This window comes from Pollicipes pollicipes, unplaced genomic scaffold, assembly GCF_011947565.3.
Source record: "Pollicipes pollicipes isolate AB1234 unplaced genomic scaffold, Ppol_2.1 Scaffold_7231;HRSCAF=8579_pilon_pilon_pilon, whole genome shotgun sequence".
Classification (NCBI taxonomy): Eukaryota; Metazoa; Arthropoda; class Thecostraca; order Pollicipedomorpha; family Pollicipedidae; genus Pollicipes; species Pollicipes pollicipes.
Window position 1 is genome coordinate 27,463,198 of NW_023597034.1, and position 17,835 is coordinate 27,481,032.

The following is a 17,835-nucleotide window of genomic DNA, read 5'->3' on the forward strand; positions in this document are numbered from 1 at the left end:
CCGTCCCAACCCACTCGGCCGTCTCGCCGCTGGCGGCCGTCCTGCCCGACCCTTACGCGGTGACGCCGGCTTCGCGGGCCGCGCCCCCTCTCCAGCAGTACCAGACGTCGTCGCTCGCGCGCGCCGCACTTGCGCCCGCGCCGGTGCCCGAGCCGTACCAGACGGCGGCCGCGGCGCGGACGACGCCCGTGGGTGAGCTGTACCAGCCGGTGGCGCGGCTGACGCCGGCCGCCGAGGACGGCTACCAGCCGCGAACGCGGCCGGCCGCCGGCTCCGAGCGGTTCCCGGCGGGCGCGGCGCCGGCCGCCGTGCTGGCCGACCCCTACCTGGCCTACTCTGCCGCCGGTCGCGACACGAGCGCCGTGGCCGCCGCCGACCGCTACCTGCAGCTGCTGCAGCAGCGGCCGCCGCTGTACGAGAACGTCGGCGGTTCTCCCGGCAAGGTATGTCTCGTGACGGTCTGGCGGTGATGCGGGAGAGGTCAAGCTCGGGGCGTTCTCACGGTCGAGGGGCGGCGTTCGGTGTGGTGCGGATACGGCGGCTGGCAGAGGCTGCGGGCTCGTATTTCATTAGTGTCTTTTTTCCCCCTTAAAGGTAATGCGGCTGCAAGCGCATGCGTCTGCTGTTCGTGATTGCAGTCATTTTTGTTGCAATACGCTTGTTGTGATAATTGATAGATTTTTCCGCGCTCGTGTAATGTCACCTTCATTTTTGTACGGCTGTCCGCTGGCCCCCGCTGGTCTTCTTCCACCCTTGCCATCCGACGTTTTGTGTTCCATTCAGTGCCGTGTCGGTGCGATGCCCGTGTTGTGGCGCCTCCGGCTGACCCCCTCGCCCCGCCGGGCTGCCCGGTGACCTCACCGGTGCCCGTCGCCAGATGTACGGGCGCGAGCCGGCGCAGCCGGGGCCGCAGGTGCCGGTGCCGGCGCCTCCGCCGCCGTACCCGGGCTGCCGGCGGCCGGAGTCGGCGCCCTCGCCAGCCGCGCCACCGCCGCCCGAGCCGCCCACCTACGCCAACCTCGGCCCGCCCTCGGACGCCGGCGCCGGCGGCCTCCTGCCCTACCAGGTGACGCCGCCCAAGTCCCAGGTGAGCCGGCCGGCGTGTCGTGTGGACTGCTGTGCTCCAGCCGGACCGTGTTTCGCACGCATCCCTGGACGTCGGCCGCGGGGTCGCCGCAGGATCCGTGTCGTGCCATGTTTTGGAACCAATTCAGGGAACTAGATCGGTGTTCTGTTTAGCGAGTTTCATAAAGCGAAGATGCAAGGTTTGCCCTTTTATGTAGCCTTCCGTGCGAATGTTGCCGAAAACGGAATGGTTTCATCCCGCTCGTTATGTTATCGTAGACCTGAAAACTAAACGCGATGTCGTCATAGATTGTACCCATGTGCATGTGTAGTGGGATTAAAAAGTGGTGTACGCGAGTTCACCGCCGGCGTGGGTGTGGGGCCGATGCTCTTGGTATGGGAGATGTGGGAGCAGCTGGGGAGGAAACCATGTCAGTGAAAGTCTCCGCACGTCTGGGTTATTGCCTCGCTAGTGGCCGGACCATGACCAGTTTGGTTTGTTATGATGTTTACTGTGCTCGATACGGACAGAACAGTACTCAGTTGTGAAATATCTACGCCAGATCTGTGTAGATATCTTGTGCATGTTCATGCGAACATGCAGAGCAGCGATATGACGGCAGTGCAGCAATGAAGTGCTGTTGGACGGTCGGCAGGGCCCCTCGGAGGCGGAGAAGAAGCTGGACGAGCTGACGCGCCAACTGGAAGAGGAGCTGGAGGGCAGGGAAGAGGAGGGCGAGTATTTCGGTGAGAGTCGCTGATTGCGGCCGGCACCGGTGCCGTTCGTCGGCTCGTGCCGGGCGCATGCTCCTGTGCGGCAGACCTTCATCACGGTTCGGTCATCCGCCCCGCGACCAATGGCATGGCCCTCGGTCAGCCAGCGTTTCCCGTTTGGCGGGCTGCACGGCGAAATCAGCGTGCATTCACGTCCGCCTTCGGCCCAACGTGCGGCCAGCGTTGTCTTGAACGCGTTCAATGCGAAGACTGACGGCCACTCATCTGGCTGCCGGAGTGTGCAGGCGTCCCGCCAATGGTGGCACCAACTTCCATCGAGTGATGACACCGCCCACCAGCGGCGCGTGTGTCCGCGCCCCACACTGGGAGGCAAGCCGCGCTTCTTCCAGCGTGTGTGAGGCGGGGATTGCGTGTGTGTGTGCATGTGTGCCTGCGGGTGTGGACTGCAGTTTGAGGGTTGTGCGCGCGGCCCGTGTCCGCAGGGCTGTGCTACACGTGCGGCGAGAAGGTGACGGGCGCCGGCCAGGCCTGCCAGGCCATGGGCAATCTGTACCACACCAACTGCTTCGTGTGCTGCTCGTGCGGCAGGGCGCTGCGCGGCCGCGCCTTCTATAACGTGCACGGCAAGGTCTACTGCGAAGAGGACTATCTGGTGAGTGGTGGTGCTGAGGCTGGTCCACTGTGGGGACTACCTGGCGTGGTGGTGCAGAGGCCGGTCCACTAGGGGTGGGTGGGGGGCTACCTGGTGAGTGGTGGTACAGAGGCTGGTCCATTGTGGGTACTACCTGGTGGGTGGTGGTGCAGGGATTGGTCAACTGTGGGAACTGCCTGGTGAGTGGTGGTGCAGGGGATCCACTGCGATGGGAGCGACATAAAAACATCACATGACAGGTGCAGACCCAGGCCAAATAGTAGTGCTGCCTGGTTAGTGGCAGGTTAAACCTTGGCTGTGATTTTAGAAGGACCTGATGACGGCGTGCACCAGCACTAATATTTGGTGTGAGCTCGCGTTCGTGTGTTGCCCTAGCCATGTGCGCCGGATGCGACCATTAACCAGCGCCCGGGTGCCGGCTGTATACCCTTCGCTCGGGTGGAGGGTCAATTTGACCTCTCTGAAATCTCCAGAAATAAGAGAGCTAGAGACACCAAATTTACAGGGTATGTTGGCCTGTACGTGGGCTCACTTAGGTCAAAGGTTGAGGTTTGCAGGTCAAGACCTTCAGGTCAAATAAGGTCAGACAAGGTCAAACTCCAGGCTGGTGTTTCCGAAGTACCCCAGAATTTAGATAACTATTCAGAACAAAAGGTCACACGTCATTTAAGGTCAGTGACCTTGTTTGACCTTTAAGAAGTCATGGTGACTAAAATCACTCAAGACTGCTTTGAGTTTTGCAGTTGAATAAACAACAAAGATTACCCGAGGCAGTTGTTCCTAAAAAAAATGTCGACCTGGGTTATTTTAGGTCAGAGGCCTATTCTGACCGTAAAAAAAGTTCGTGGAAGACGCAGAATGTGGTTCCTGTCATCATTAAATTCGAAATGAGCACTAGAAACTACCTCACCCAGCAAACCCTAGTTATAAAACAGATTGGTATTGACCCTGGCCTGACCTTTATGCCTGACTCTAGGTCAGTGGAATTTGTTCACTCAATTGCTACATTGCCTATGAAAGTATCTCAGAAATGTATGGCTCCGTCTAACATTCCTGGTTGCATCAAATGGAACGATTCCCTAGAAATTGAATTCACTGAATTCATGGCCTTACTTTGACTTGCCGTACGTCAGCAACCGTATAAGGTGCATGTATTTTTTTATTCAATTGTCTACAGCCATGCAAAATTTGACGCGGCTACGCCGCGCCGTTCGGAAACCATTCAGGAAAACGTTCGAGGGGTCAATCTGACCCCACCCGAGCGCGTATAAAGCGGTCCCTTTCAACATAAAGTGTCGGCTGAGCTCAGCACACTCGCTGCCAATATGGTGTCCCCGTTCGGTACGTGCGTGGAGAGCCGCTCCGTGTTATGTTGGGCAGACGTAGCATGCACATTCAAAGCGGAAGCGTAGTGCGGTAGTTCGCACGGGAGTGCTCATTGAATACTGGTGAGTTTGGAGCCTGCTCTTTGTATTGCATTTTAACATTGCGTTGTTTGTACACGTGTCTCTTGGACGTTGCAAAGTCTGCCATAGTCATAGCATAAGCAAAGATGATTAGTTTTGTTTGCAGAGGACAGAAGCGCCTTACTTGCAACGTTGTCGTTCACTGATCGACGCGATGAATATATTCGTTCGTGCATCTTGGCGCGGATAGGCGGACAGTTGGCCTTGGCGTAATGCAGCCGCCTGCACTGACTGAGCGCCGCCCTGCTGTTGCCAGTACTCCGGGTTCCAGCAGACAGCCGAAAAATGCGCCATCTGCGGACACCTCATCATGGAAATGGTACGCGCGATGGGCGCTGACGTATGGAACAGCTAAGCTGAGGAGGCTCGGAGCTCGGGGGTGTTGTAATTGACAATTTAAGACCGGCTTACGCCTGCCTCAACTCGTTTTACTGACGATGTCCATGCACGCTCAAGGTGACGGCTTAAGGCTCGTATCAGTGCATTGTTCGAATGCTATGTTCGTGGCGTAATTCGCGTGGCATTGGTCAGTGATTGGACGGATATTTACCGTGAGCAGATCGGAGCAGTGTTTCTAGGCGGCATCCGTCAACTCGGTTACGCGTAAGTGCAACAGACTGGGGGGGCCGCATGGTGTCCGAGTTTCCAGCCGTACTGCGCGGCGCTGATGGCTGTCTATTCCCAGATTCTGCATGCCATGGGCAAGTCGTACCATCCTGGGTGTTTCCGGTGCTGCATCTGCAACGAATGTCTCGACGGCGTGCCTTTCACGATCGATGTCGATAACAAGATCTACTGCGTGAACGACTACCACAGGTAAGCGTGTCTCCCTCACGTAGCACGGGGCCCCTGTTTCGCTGTCTCAGACCTGTGCCCCGCCGTGCCTGCTGGGGATGCACCTTTGAGTTGCTTCCGGCTTCAGCCCTCGAACAAATATGAATGCTTCACGTTTGAATGTAGTCGATACGAAACCGACCGCCCGTGTGCTTTGGGCTTCTACTGACCGGAGGTGGCGGTGGCGGCAGGATGTTCGCGCCCAAGTGCGCCGCTTGCGGCAAGAGCATCACGCCAGTGGAGGGCACCGAGGAGACGGTGCGCGTGGTGAGCATGGATCGCGACTTCCACGTGGACTGCTACATCTGCGAGATGTGCGGCCTGCAGCTGACGGACGAGCCCGACCAGCGCTGCTACCCGCTGGACGAGGCGCTGCTGTGCCGCCGCTGCCACCTGCAGCGGCTGCACCAGCTGGGCCGCACCTCCACCAGCCACATGCAGGTGAGGCTGGCCACCGCCGGCGGCGCTCGGCGGGTGCGGGACGCAACGGCCGGGCACCCGGAGCGGCCAGCGCTGAGGCGGGAGCTGCTCACTCCCGCCTGACGCTCGCCGTGACCGGGCCGACTGGCCGTACTGCCACGGGAGCGGACAACAGCTGCGCGGCGGTAGATTCCTTCAAAATCTTATGAAACGAAGGAGTTGTATTTAGCCTGATATTGGGTGGACTGCGATATGTGCTTGCCAGAGGTCAGAGTAAAACAGGTGGCTTTGGCGATGCTCCAAAGTTCTAGAGAATGCTAATCTACTTGTATTGACCATCATTGCTCAGGGATGCTTGTATAACCAAGAGTCAGCAAGTTTCATCAGCTGTGTGTAGCTGCAAGCAATGATAATGTGATTGTTCAAGCCCTGAATTTTTCACCACAAGTTCCACATTCTTCCTGAGTGACATGCAGTCAACGTAATTCGTGAGAGTTATCGTCTGCACCACACGGAGTGGTGTATACGTACCCATGCACCTCCCCCGCGTAGGAGTCGTCGCGGACAGCCCCTGAACATCGCGCCGCGGAGCGTGTGCAGCATCTGACCCGTTCTTCAGCAGTGGTCACCTTTCTGCCGCCCCTGGGAGCGGGCTGCCACGGCCACAGGTTGCCGTGCCACGGCGGGTGCGGCGCCGCTGCTCACTTGTTCGCGCGCTGTGGTCCCGCGTAGCCGGCGCTGCGTCCCCCCCCCCCCCCCCTCACATGCCGGTCTGGTAGCCGACTCCGTGGCAGGATGCATGCGGACGGCAGCAGCAGCGGCGGCGCTAGAGGAGCGAACTGATAATGTTTCACTTTCAACTCGGCAGTCCTGCGAATCATCGCGAGGATCGCGAGCGCCGTGGGGATACCGGGAACGTTCGAGGCACCGTGTAGCTCATCAGAACTGGACGCCTGGTCTTACGTGGGGTTCAACGCCAGACGGGGTTGTAGATTTGCGTCTTGAAGACACCGGGTGACTCTCTTCGCCACCAAACTTCCAAAACTAGACGTGTAATGCAGTTCCAGAAACGATCATGGTTTGACGCCGCGGAGCTGCACATAAAACAAGTCTCCAGAAGGGTACAGGACAAATGACGTGCCTCAAGAGGCGTGAATGTTTCCTTTTTTAGGTTGGCCGATTGATTTACTCGAAGAAATGGGCGACACTCGACCTCACGCGGCAGTCGTTTCCCGGCGTTGTTGGATTTCGTTGTGACGTGACTGGGCTTTGAGTGCCAACAGTTGTGCGTGGTGACCAACCACGCGTGAGGGGCGCGGCCTGCCCGAAGTGGCCGATTCTTGACCACCGCTGACATCGGCGCCTCGTTCGCAGAGCGTCGACTACAAGTGCACGGACACCGGCGAGCCGACGTGGTACTACGCCTCCTCCTAGACGGCGGGGGCGCCGTGTGCGCCGGTGGGCGGTGTGGCGCGCGCGCGCCGGCCGATGGTGCGGCTCGCGGCCGACGTCCTACCGGTCCGACGCGCCGCGCTGTGATATGTGCTGCCGACTACTGAACACATTCCATCGCGGGGCATTTACTTCCGACGCGGCGACTGAGGTACTGCGCTGGCCGGTCCCGCTGGGAGACGGCCGGAACGGAGCGGGCCTTGTGTGATTTTTGTCGCTTTCGATCCACCTTTTGGAGCGCGATTTTTTAGCTTTTATTCGCACGGCGCTCCAGGCGAGCGCTGGTGCGTCTCGGTGTGAACTGTGCAATTGTAAAAGTTCGCTGGAGTGCGTGTCATGTCCAGGCAAGACGGATCTCCGCAGCTTGGCGGCTTTGAGTACCAATGTGCCAGATGTGCGAAAGATAGTTTGTAACTCGGCTGTCTCGATGCGAGCGAAGCAAGCCTCGCCACGGATGCCGAAGTGCCCTGTATTCCGAACTCATGTGCGTCTTATGCGGGATGGCCGGCCCGGTGTCGCGAGCGGCCGGCCGCGCGCGGCGGCTGGTTCGTCGGCCCGCATCAGCCGGCCGTGGCCGCTCGGAGCGAACCGGGATCAATGTGATATGGATCACGTGTGCGCGTGGCTGCGTCGCTCGGGCTCGACGAGCGGGCCGCCGCGGCCGGGCGCCTGTGGTCGAGCTGTGGCGAGGTGCCGCGGGCAGGAGCACCGGCGGCCCGGGCCGGCCAGCCGGCGCGGCGGCGCACTCCGAGCGAGCCCGGCGCGCCTCCGACCCCGGCGGGTGCTGCGAGACGCGTGGGCGGCGGCGGTGAGCCGAGCCGAGCCGAGCCGAGGGCACCCGTGGCGCCGGCCGCGCGGACTGCAGCAGCGTCCGGCGCCGCGTGCAGGCCTGGCCGCGTTGCTCAACAGCGTGGGAACAGTGCCGGTGGGTAGGTACTAACCCTGGCCCCGGGCCAGCTCGCTCTCGCGCTCTCTCTCGCTCTGCAGCGCGGGTGTGGTGTGCGTGCGCGGCGGAGGCCGGCCCGTCTAATATACTCGTCCCTTGGGGACATCCAGCCAACGGCCGCGCCTGTCTGGGGCAGAGCGGGACGGCTGTGGCACGGAGGCGCGCGGACAGTCCCACAGAAGACGCTCGCGGCCGTTCGGAGACCCACGACATCAGTGGGTGGCGTCCGCTCGCGCGACACCGGGGCAGTCGCCAATGGCACCTCCATTGCAGCGAAACGCCTCTCGAAGTCAGACGGGTGCTTTGAGTAGGCCATGAGGTCGGGAGGGCCAGTCGCGTCTAATATCCAGAGCGATGCGCAGTGGCCCGTTAGTATAGGTTGTTAGTGTCGGTCAGTGCCACAAGAGCACTTAAGTAAAAGAAAGCCCGTACAATTTGATTTGTATTCATACTAATGCTTCTCAGTCATGGATGTTCGCTGAAGCTACGCTCTTGCACGATAGAAAAGTCTGCACATAGTTCATATTTCAACATTTAGTAACAACACAGCGCTGCGCGACGTTCATGAAGGATTGCACCATCATCGGATGCCCAGCGGTGCCCAAAGGCTGCTAGTCGACACATCGGGAGCAACGTATATAGCTGTACTTGCATTCGCGTCGCGCATAGGGTCGCACAACCATTCCAGTTTCCGTACACTGCAAAGGGTGGGAGGAACGCCTGGGTTGTGGAGCCATGGGAAGTGTCGCGGGATGTGAACGCTGCCTTTAGGGTTGCATTTGACGTCTCGGCTGGCAGCGTCGTTGGCTTTTGGTGACCTATGCCGGGACTATCTAATCTGGGACGATGCGGCGGACCAGTTTGTTTCGGCGGAGGCGTGGCATGCAGAACGGAGCGGCAGCCACAGCTGGGTGCCTCGTGGTGACCTCACTCGCCTGCCATCATCTCCATAAACTCTGCAACGAGAGGCGTCCGGTCGCGGTTCGCGCCCTTCCCCTCCTCTCTCGTACACACGCTCATTTTATGTGGTCACGTGACATCGATGTTTTGAGCAGGCAGCGATGCTGAGCGCAGACAACTTTGTGGTAGAACAAGTCTTTCATGCGTGCAGTTTGTACGAGCAAATGACATATATGTCGCTTATGTGTGTACTTAATGTCAGCAAGTGACGTCTCACAGCAGTGACATATGTACCTCATTGCAGCGAGCACTGCAGCGTTGCACAGTTCTGTTCACAAAACATAGCCCGTCAGTGATGTCCAAAACGCCAAACGGCAGAACGACAGAAATGCACCTGTGCCGTGACAGCAACAAGCATAACGGACCAGAACAAAACACAACGCCGATCGCGTTACAAACCACCGAAACAGAAACGTTTGAACACGTTCAACACGGTAACGACCAACAGACAGCTGCTATGGTTACTGGCGACGTATGAAATTATCATGACAAAATCTACTGAGAACGAAATGGGGCGAGAGCGCTCAACGCGCCAGTCGGGAAGCTGCTGGGGAGTACGGGCGGTCGTGACGTGCCCCGCCGTGCCGCCCTGCAGGTCAGGCCTGGCCGACACACCGGCCGCACCTGACGGAAACCCACCGCGGCGTGCCAGGTCCCCCGCTCTGCTCTTGCATGCACGCACACGCATGCTCATTCAACCGTGCGTGCTCGGCCTGTGAGCCGTCTGGGGCGCCCGAGAATGTTCTTAGCACTATGTGTGCTGACGGAGGAAGCTTGCGTTTTTGTATGCTATACACAACTGTGCGTTGTCGCACGTCGCGTTGCTGAAATGGACACCCTTGCGACGGGCACGTCGCTGGGCGCTGGACCCGTCGCCGTCCGGAACCTTGTGACCCCGAGATCGCGCAGACGGAATCATTGTTCCCAAGTAGAAGGCTCTTTGCCTGATGGTCTGATACAGTGATCTGTTTTGAGCACCATGTTCTTTTGCAGCGTTTGGGAGGCTGCAATGCTCTGAGCTCTGGTCACCCATGCTTTTCGGTCAGACTGCTCAACTTTGAGCGTAAATTAACGCAATTGCATGGGAAACTCGTGTGTGACGGATGAGCGTGACGCCACATACGTCGTCCAGCGCTCCGCCTATCCCCTCCTCCATCTGCACACACGGTGTCAGGACATTCCGGGCCACCACACTCATGCGTTCGCTGCCACATCCAGAACGTACCGGAGTCTGGTGCTGGCAGGACGTCACCTAGCCTGTCATCATTTCCATGAACTCTGAAACCACAACACACACAGCCTATGGGTTGGCGCAGTCAGCGTTTCCGGCAGACCGGCAGCGGCAGCCGGTAGCTGCCCATAGTCGAACCGACAGGCGCGGCCACTGCGGCTACTGGACGATGCTCCGGCCGTGGGTGCTCAAGCGTCTAACAGGCGGAAAAGCGGTTCAAAGAAAGCTTAAAACAGTTTGGAGCTCTAAGCCCGCGTGGGGCCGCATTTGGCGCTGAATGCTCTTGTCGGGAAGTGATGCAGGAGAATTTCAACTAAGCTGGATGCTGAGCGCTGTGTGTTGTAAAATGGATTCGATTAGGTCGGTCGCATAGCACTTATGTCATGGCCAGACGCAAGCTGTGACATCGCAATTTTAAGCTGTGGTAAAACGACAAAAATTGAACTGAGCATGCCTCACATTGAAACCAAGCGGAACGGTCGCTCCAGTTTCCGTGGGAAAGGGACATATCGTCCAGCATATACTCCTCCGCGGTGTCGGCTCCTTCATTTCAGGTGTCGAGCGATTGTTCACCGCACACCGTGCGTGCATACGTTCTGGAGCATTTGAGTGAGAAGTGTGTGCTTATTTCGTCACTGAACGTGGCCGCTGGGGGGAATAAGACCTCTGCTTGTTTCTAAATGCCCTCCGGATACGAACTTTTTTGCCAGCGGTGTCACTCGTCGCTTTCTTCCCAGCAATAATGCGTAAGCGTAGACATGACACCACTGCGCGTCTGTTGCAACTGCATTAGCGTATTCTTAGCGGAGGAACGATTGATATGCATCGCAATGGGTATATCATGATTCTGACAGGACAGGCGTTTTTGTCCGCAGCATCTTTTGTTTTCACTCTGAATGGGTTGCCTGAAATCAAGTTGCACGGTCGCTCCAGATTCTGTGGGAAAAGGATGGATCGGCCAGCATATGCTCCGCTTCGGTCTCCTCCGTGGGTAGCCCTGGGTTCAGACTACATGCTGGCGAAGGGAAGCTGATCGTGCGTACCCTGAGCGCAACATCCACGTTGTGCCGCCCAGGTTAGCCGATGATTTTTACTCCGCCCTTGCGTCAAAGATGGCTACAGAGTATGTCACGTGCCGAACAACACCGCGGGTCAGGGTTGACCCTCGACCGTCAGTAACAAGGGAACATTTTACGGCAGTCAGGCCAAGCAATGGGCTATCTCTGAGACACTCGGGCGCAGTGCCGCTTGTAAATGGGCCCAGGATGTTTCCTCGCACCACGGAGGTGGAAAGTTCCATGTCGTTACACACACCATCACTACTGGCTCTGGGGGCCGCACTTGCTCAAGGCCGTGCGATATTTATGATATATATATATATATATATATATATATATATATATATATATATATATATATATATATATATGTGTGTGTGTGTGTGTGTGTGCTTGCGTGCGTGCGTGCGTGCGTGCGTGCGTGCGTGCGTGCGTGTGTGTGTGTGTATATTCCATGAGGTTCTAGATTCATGCCGCCTTTTATTTCATATCGCACTGAAAACTGAGGTCCTCTGGTTCGGCGAAGGATGCAGCGATAGGGAAGCGCAGCATTGCGAAGGCGTGGGAAGCTCGGCTGTGCTACAGGCTCCGGTCACATTCCATATCATGCTGCACAGCTCCATGGGCGCATGTGGAGACCCGTCACCGTCCCAGCGGATTCGGCTGGGGCACCCATTACCGTCCCACCGGATGCAGCTAGGGCACCCATCACTGGCCCACCGGGCTGCGGCTGGGAGAATCCCATTCGGGGCGTCACTTTCTAAAATCGGTTGGGATGGCCACCCGAAAAGCTGACCTAATCTCTCCTCAAACACGATTTCTCCCCGATTTCGGTGACTTGAATTGTTGCCCTCGATGTTGCATTTTAAAACAGTTTCCTTAATATTTCGTAGATTTAAGATCGATTTCCGGCCCAGGTATGCTTTTTATTTTATATATGAATTTGGTACAAAATTAGCATGATACTAATCGTGAGATGTTCAGGTGCGTACTACCTAGCATAGCAAAAGTAAGGATGATTGTTCTGCGCTTATTTGGCCCAGTATTCCCTCCTTGCTCACATGTATTGAGGGGACTCAGAGAAGCATGGGGGGAGGGGCTCAGGCCCTCCAAAATATATAAAGTGACGCCCCTGGACCCCATCAGTGTTCCACCGGGCGGCGACTGGGGGGTTCATAGACGTCCCACCGGCCTATGGCTGGGAATCCAGCACCGTCCCACCGGGCTGTAGCGGGGACCCATCACCGTCCCACTGGGTGTGGCTGGAGGACCCACCACCGTCTCACCAGGCTGTGGTTAAGGGACCCATCCCCGTCCCACCGGGCTGTGGCTAGTGAACTCACCACCGTCCCAACGGGCTGTGGCTGGAGGACCCATCACCGTCCCACCGGGCCGTGGCTGGAGGACCCATCACAGTCCCGCCGGGCTGTGGCCGGAGGACCCATCACCGTCCCGCCGGGCTGTGGCTGGGGGACCCACCACCGTCCCGCCGGGCTGCGCGGCGTTTGAGGGGGCGCGCCCGCGGCCGGCGCAGGCCTGCGCCTACCGTCAAAGTCGAGCGTCCCCGAGCCGTCTGTGTCCACCTCCTCCACGATGCCGTCCAAGTCCTCTGACGTAAGCTTGTCATCCAGCGCCTTCAGGATCTCCCGCAGCACCTGTGTCGTGATGTAGCCGTTCCCTGGCGACGAAGCAGGGATCCAATGAATAATACAGTAGTAATAGCCGCATTCCTTGGAAAAAAAACCAGCAGAACGGATATATAGGTGCCTTCATATTTCGGCAACGTGCAGTTATTGAAATGAATGACAGAAGTGTTATTCATTTCGATGAGGTCATGTCGCCGAAATATCAACGCATCTATATCTTTATTCTCATGACTTTCTCCGAGGAATAAGGCTATAACTACCGTCTTAGCTATGTGGATAATGCTCCTCGCAAATGCACTTAACAGCTTACGTAAGCATTTGCGTGTACGAGTATGTGTGTTTGTGTGTGCGTGCGTGGGTGTGCGCGTGTGCGTGTGTGTATGTATTTGTGTGTGTATGTGTGTGCGTGTGTGTGTATGTGTGTGTGTGTGTGTGTGTGTGTGTGTGTGTGTGTGTGTGTGTGTGTGTGTGTGTGTGTGTGTGTGTGTGTGTGTGTGTGTGTGTGTGTGTGTGTGTGTGTGTGTGTGTGTGTGTGTATGCATAGATATGTCTAGATTGTATGTATAAAGACGTATATGTAAATATGTAATACGTGCTCACACTCACCTTTTCTTGTAACAGTTCACGATTTTCCACTGTTCCACATCAGGGTTTAACCTGTCTTATTTTGCGGATATCTATGAGCTTTTGGGACATCTCGGAACACTTCTCATGCGTAAATCCAACGTACAGTTAGACATGGTTTCTACGCTACGGACACCTTCTTTGTCGTATAGCCGGAAAGCCTCCTTCAGTTCTTGCTGCATGGCCTCGTCATCCTCTTCCTCCAGGAAGTTAGAGGCGATACTGACGAAGCTGTCGAAGTCCAGTTTCCCATCTGGGAACGAGCGAGTAAATGCCCATTACATACAGACCGCAACAGATGGCAAAGTACAAATTCAACAGAACGCACTGACACAAAGGCCATGAGTGCATCGGAAAACACATCCATCCATTTCACAGGCAGGCCTATGTCTTAACAGGTATGTCAAGCATGCTCCCGGCCGGGCAAGTTCGCAGGCCGGGCAAGTTCGCACGCGTAACTGTCCTGTTACTGCCCAACTGACGTGATCTGGCGCGGACGGACGCGTCACAACTGGTGTGACCCGGCGCGGATAGACGCGTCACAACTGGTGTGACCCGGCGCGGATAGACGCGTCACAACTGGCGTGACGTGGCGCGGATAGACGCGTCACAACTGGCGTGACGTGGCGCGGATAGACGCGTCACAACTGGCGTGACGTGGCGCGGATAGACGCGTCACAACTGGCGTGACGTGGCGCGGATAGACGCGTCACAACTGGTGTGACCCGGCGCGGATAGACGCGTCACAACTGGCGTGACGTGGCGCGGATAGACGCGTCACAACTGGCGTGACGTGGCGCGGATAGACGCGTCACAACTGGCGTGATCTGGCGCGGATAGACGCGTCACAACTGGTGTGACCCGGCGCGGATAGACGCATCACAACTGGCGTGACCTGGCGCGGATAGACGCGTCACAACTGGCGTGACCTGGCGCGGATAGACGCGTCACAACTGGTGTGACCCGGCGCGGATAGACGCATCACAACTGGCGTGACCTGGCGCGGATAGACGCGTCACAACTGGCGTGACGTGGCGCGGATAGACGCGTCACAACTGGCGTGATCTGGCGCGGATAGACGCATCACAACTGGCGTGACCTGGCGCGGATAGACGCGTCACAACTGGCGTGACGTGGCGCGGATAGACGCGTCACAACTGGCGTGATCTGACGCGGATACACGCGTCACAACTGGTGTGACCTGGCGCGGATAGACGCATCACAACTGGCGTGACGTGGCGCGGATAGACGCGTCACAACTGGCGTGATCTGGCGCGGATAGACGCGTCACAACTGGCGTGACCTGGCGCAGACCGACGCGTCACATCAGTCTCTCAACATTTCAGCCGCGTCGCCCTCTGTCAGGGCAGAGGGAGAACAGGACGAAGTACCACTGAAAGGTCATGTCAGAATCCACGATTGACTGAGAATAGCGGTGCCAACGCCGCTTGCTGGCAGATCGCTGCTGGCGACAGGCAGGGGCGTCACCAGGTGCGGACAGGAGCGGGGGAAATGCTCCCTGACCCCAGCGACCATTCTACTGTTTTTTTTCTGACTTCCCAAGTAATAGGTCGTGGCATCCAGCGCCAGTGTGTCCCTTGCCCTGATCGCTGACCAGCGTTGTCTGGATGCGAAGTTTAACAATATTCCGGGTTTTTCAATTTGCCCAGGATTGGGACGTTGGTGGAAATGACTGGTTGTTCGGTCCGAATTAAATGCGAAGTGCTTAAATAGCTGTTAGGATGCAGATATGGCGTGAGTCAGACTCAAGGTAAATGTGACTGTTACAAAACAATACCCCCCCCCCCCCCCCGCCACGTGAGCAGGAAGACGTACACTTTAACTGTGCTAACTTTCACGCGTGCTTGCTAGCGCTGAAGTTTTGCAAAGGCCCCAAATAACGCCGCAGGACATTATAAAAAAACGGCGATACTGCCTGTACGACGAGTGCGCGTACAGCCGGTACAGATGGCACGTGTGCCGCCGCTACAAACGCACCACAGCTAAACCTCTGGCATATTTTACAACGAGATACAACACGCGGGATGTTTCTGCTTTTGCGCTATCCAACGTGGCTGTTATGAATGTAAGAAGCTTACTGCCTTCCAGCTGTTTTATTACATATTCACAAACTGCTGCAAAAAGACAGGAGTAGCTGTAAGAGTAAATCAAGATGCTATCGTCTTAGGACTGCAGGAGCAACACGGAAATGTCCTCATTTCCGTGTCCTTTCGCCCACTCCCATCACACCCTCATTCTCCCGCCCACTCTCATCACGCTCCCATCCCCCGTCCACTTCCATTACACCCCTATGCTCCCTCTCACGGGATCACGCCATTTGCAAGCTGGCTTGCCTTTGGCCTTGTCTTCACAGAGCGTCTTCAGTTCGTCGTCGTCAAACTGCTGGCCCATGGTGTTGAGGATGGCGGCCACCTTGTTGACCTCGATGGAGCCGGTCTTCTTCTGGTCGAACATGCCGAAGGCCTTCTTGAGCACTAGAGCATATGGGGTGGTAATCGGTTTGACGAGTTCACGACATGTCGAATGTCCAAGGTGAACTAGTCAGTTTTAGCTCGTCGCCGACAATAACGCAACCGGATTTCTGCAATCATTGCATTGCTATTCACATACCAATGGCTGCTGGCGGAAAAGGCTGAAGGGAAGCATAACTATATGAATGCGATGTCGGATCTGCCACACGCTGCTAAAACGGCAACATCGCCCTTTTATAAAAATATATGTAAGCACAACGTGTGCGTAGTGAATACGTCACTGATCCGTGGAGCAGTGCCATGTGTGAGAGCGAATGTGTTATTTAACGTTGTCATGTCATGCCATGCCGGACGATATCATCATGTCATTTGTGATTAAAGCGTGTCCTGTTCCACCTATAGCCGTCGCTGCCGCTTCAGTCAGCTTCAAAACAGCGAGCGTGAACACTGTTCAAGCCCCGTGAGTGCGCGTGCCATTTGACTTGCGGAGCGAGTGGCGCGTCTAGGGTGTTCGTGATAGGGTGTTGTGAGCAACTTTTGAGCGTGTTCGGGATGCGGCTTCTTTGTGGGCAATGTGTTCCTGCGTCTGTGATGTTCTTATGAGCAGTGTGTCTCGGATGAAGCCTGCGTTTTAGGTGCTTGGCTTTTCCAATGTTTGTCTTGGCTCCTGGATGAGCCCGATCTCCTGCATAGTCCCCCAGAATGCATTACCCAGCGTAATAAAAGTGGATTACATGGGAAATTACATAGGGCTACTAAAAAATGTACAGCTTTTTTCCCGACCAGTGTGCTCCTGGTGCCCGTGACGCGGCCTCTGTGCACATTCTCCCCGTGACTAGTGTGCTGCTGGTGCCCGTGACGCGGCCTCTGTGCACATTCTCCCCGTGACTAGTGTGCTGCTGGTGCCCGTGACGCGGCCTCTGTGCGCATTCTCCCCGTGACTAGTGTGCTGCTGGTGCCCGTGACGCGGCCTCTGTGCACATTCTCCCCGTGACTAATGTGCTCCTGGTGCCCGTGGCGCAGAGCCCGCGTGTCCGCCGCGCGGCCCCGGTCCGGCCACCGGCGCCGCACCCGCCGCCAGTCGGCCCGCCGAGCTCGACGGGCCGCCGCCGGCTGCTCCGGAGGCGCGCGACAGCTGGCCGACGCCGCCTCATTAACATGCCCCACCTCTCGAGCTATGTGGCCGGCCGCCACCGGGGCGCGCGGCGGCGGGCGTGGCGCGAGCGCTCCGGCGGTGGACACGGCGTCTTAGCTCCGAGTTGATATAAGGGCCCCCGCCGTAGTTATACTTACATATGTTGTGTTCAATTTAGCCAGCCTTTAAAGGGTGAACCCGTCATTGGGAAGATGCATGTATGAACAGCAATAGCCTAGGGACCCTAAACGGATGTAAGCTTCAACTGCAGGCGTTGTTACCGGTCTTCTGCGAATGCCTAACCTTTTCAAGTGGCGCCAAGTCGGCTCGTAATGACGATAATTCTAAACCGAGGCCCGGGTCGGCAAAGAGCACCCTGAAATCCACTGAGCTGAGCCGTAATGGGGTGAACATTCCACGGTCTTCAGACGACAGGCACTATGTCTCTACGGCGGCGACATTTTTATTGATTTGAGCATAGGCATCTGGTATGTTGTGCAGGCTGAGTCATCGTAGCATCTTGCTAGTACGATTTTTCCGAAGAGCGGCTGGAGCCCTGTGACAACATACATAGTGTTTTTTCAGCCGTCCGGCGTGTGTTGTGCTTCTCAAACGCCGGTTGGACTGCGGGGCTGGAACGCCATGGGGGAATGCGTGGGTACCTACACACCCCCATCCATCGGGTGGCGGGTGGCGGGTGGCGGGTGGCGCCACTGATGGATGGGGACGGGAGGCACGCTGGGCCGGTGGCGCCGGCGGCGGAGGGTTTGGGCATTTAACGAGCGGTTGCAGACGCGCCGCGCGCCCAGTTTTGGAGAAACGAATGCGTGCGAATGGCCTTGACATACTGAAGAGGTAGCCTCGCAAGGTCAGGGTGAGCCCGTGTGTGAGGTGGTATGCTCCCGACGCATATGTCCGTCAATGGAGTGCGTTTCGACCGGCTGCCCTGCCTGGCTAAATGTGTTGTTTGCTCGTGGCATGTAGCGAGAATGGCGCAGTCGGCATATTTCATTGGGAGAGTTATTCGTCAAGATGTCGTAGTAGCCGGTCGACGTCAAAGCCCTGGGTAGCGGGATAGCTTGGACGTGCGAACCGCAGTGCAACCTATGTGTTGTCACT

At 57.1% G+C, this 17,835-nt stretch overlaps 2 protein-coding genes across 2 annotated transcripts; one reads left to right on the forward strand and one right to left on the reverse strand.

The window, feature by feature from the left end:
- The first annotated feature begins 1,067 nt into the window (after nt 1-1,067).
- LOC119110327 (LIM domain-containing protein jub) lies at nt 1,068-7,326 on the forward strand. The gene is made up of 7 exons (XM_037234101.1): nt 1,068-1,087; nt 1,722-1,812; nt 2,283-2,452; nt 4,175-4,237; nt 4,604-4,734; nt 4,944-5,193; nt 6,547-7,326. Exons 3-7 carry the CDS (start codon nt 2,339-2,341, stop codon nt 6,604-6,606), a joined length of 618 nt encoding a protein of 205 aa, XP_037089996.1. The 5' UTR covers nt 1,068-1,087; nt 1,722-1,812; nt 2,283-2,338; the 3' UTR covers nt 6,607-7,326.
- Nucleotides 7,327-7,999: 673 nt separating this feature from the next.
- LOC119109934 (troponin C, isoallergen Bla g 6.0101) lies at nt 8,000-17,396 on the reverse strand. Its single transcript, XM_037233680.1, has 5 exons — nt 17,387-17,396; nt 15,444-15,647; nt 13,226-13,342; nt 12,366-12,497; nt 8,000-8,526 (listed from the first exon to the last, which is right to left on the reverse strand). Exons 1-5 carry the CDS (start codon nt 17,394-17,396, stop codon nt 8,498-8,500), a joined length of 492 nt encoding a protein of 163 aa, XP_037089575.1. The 3' UTR covers nt 8,000-8,497.
- Between the last annotated feature and the right edge of the window lie 439 nt (nt 17,397-17,835).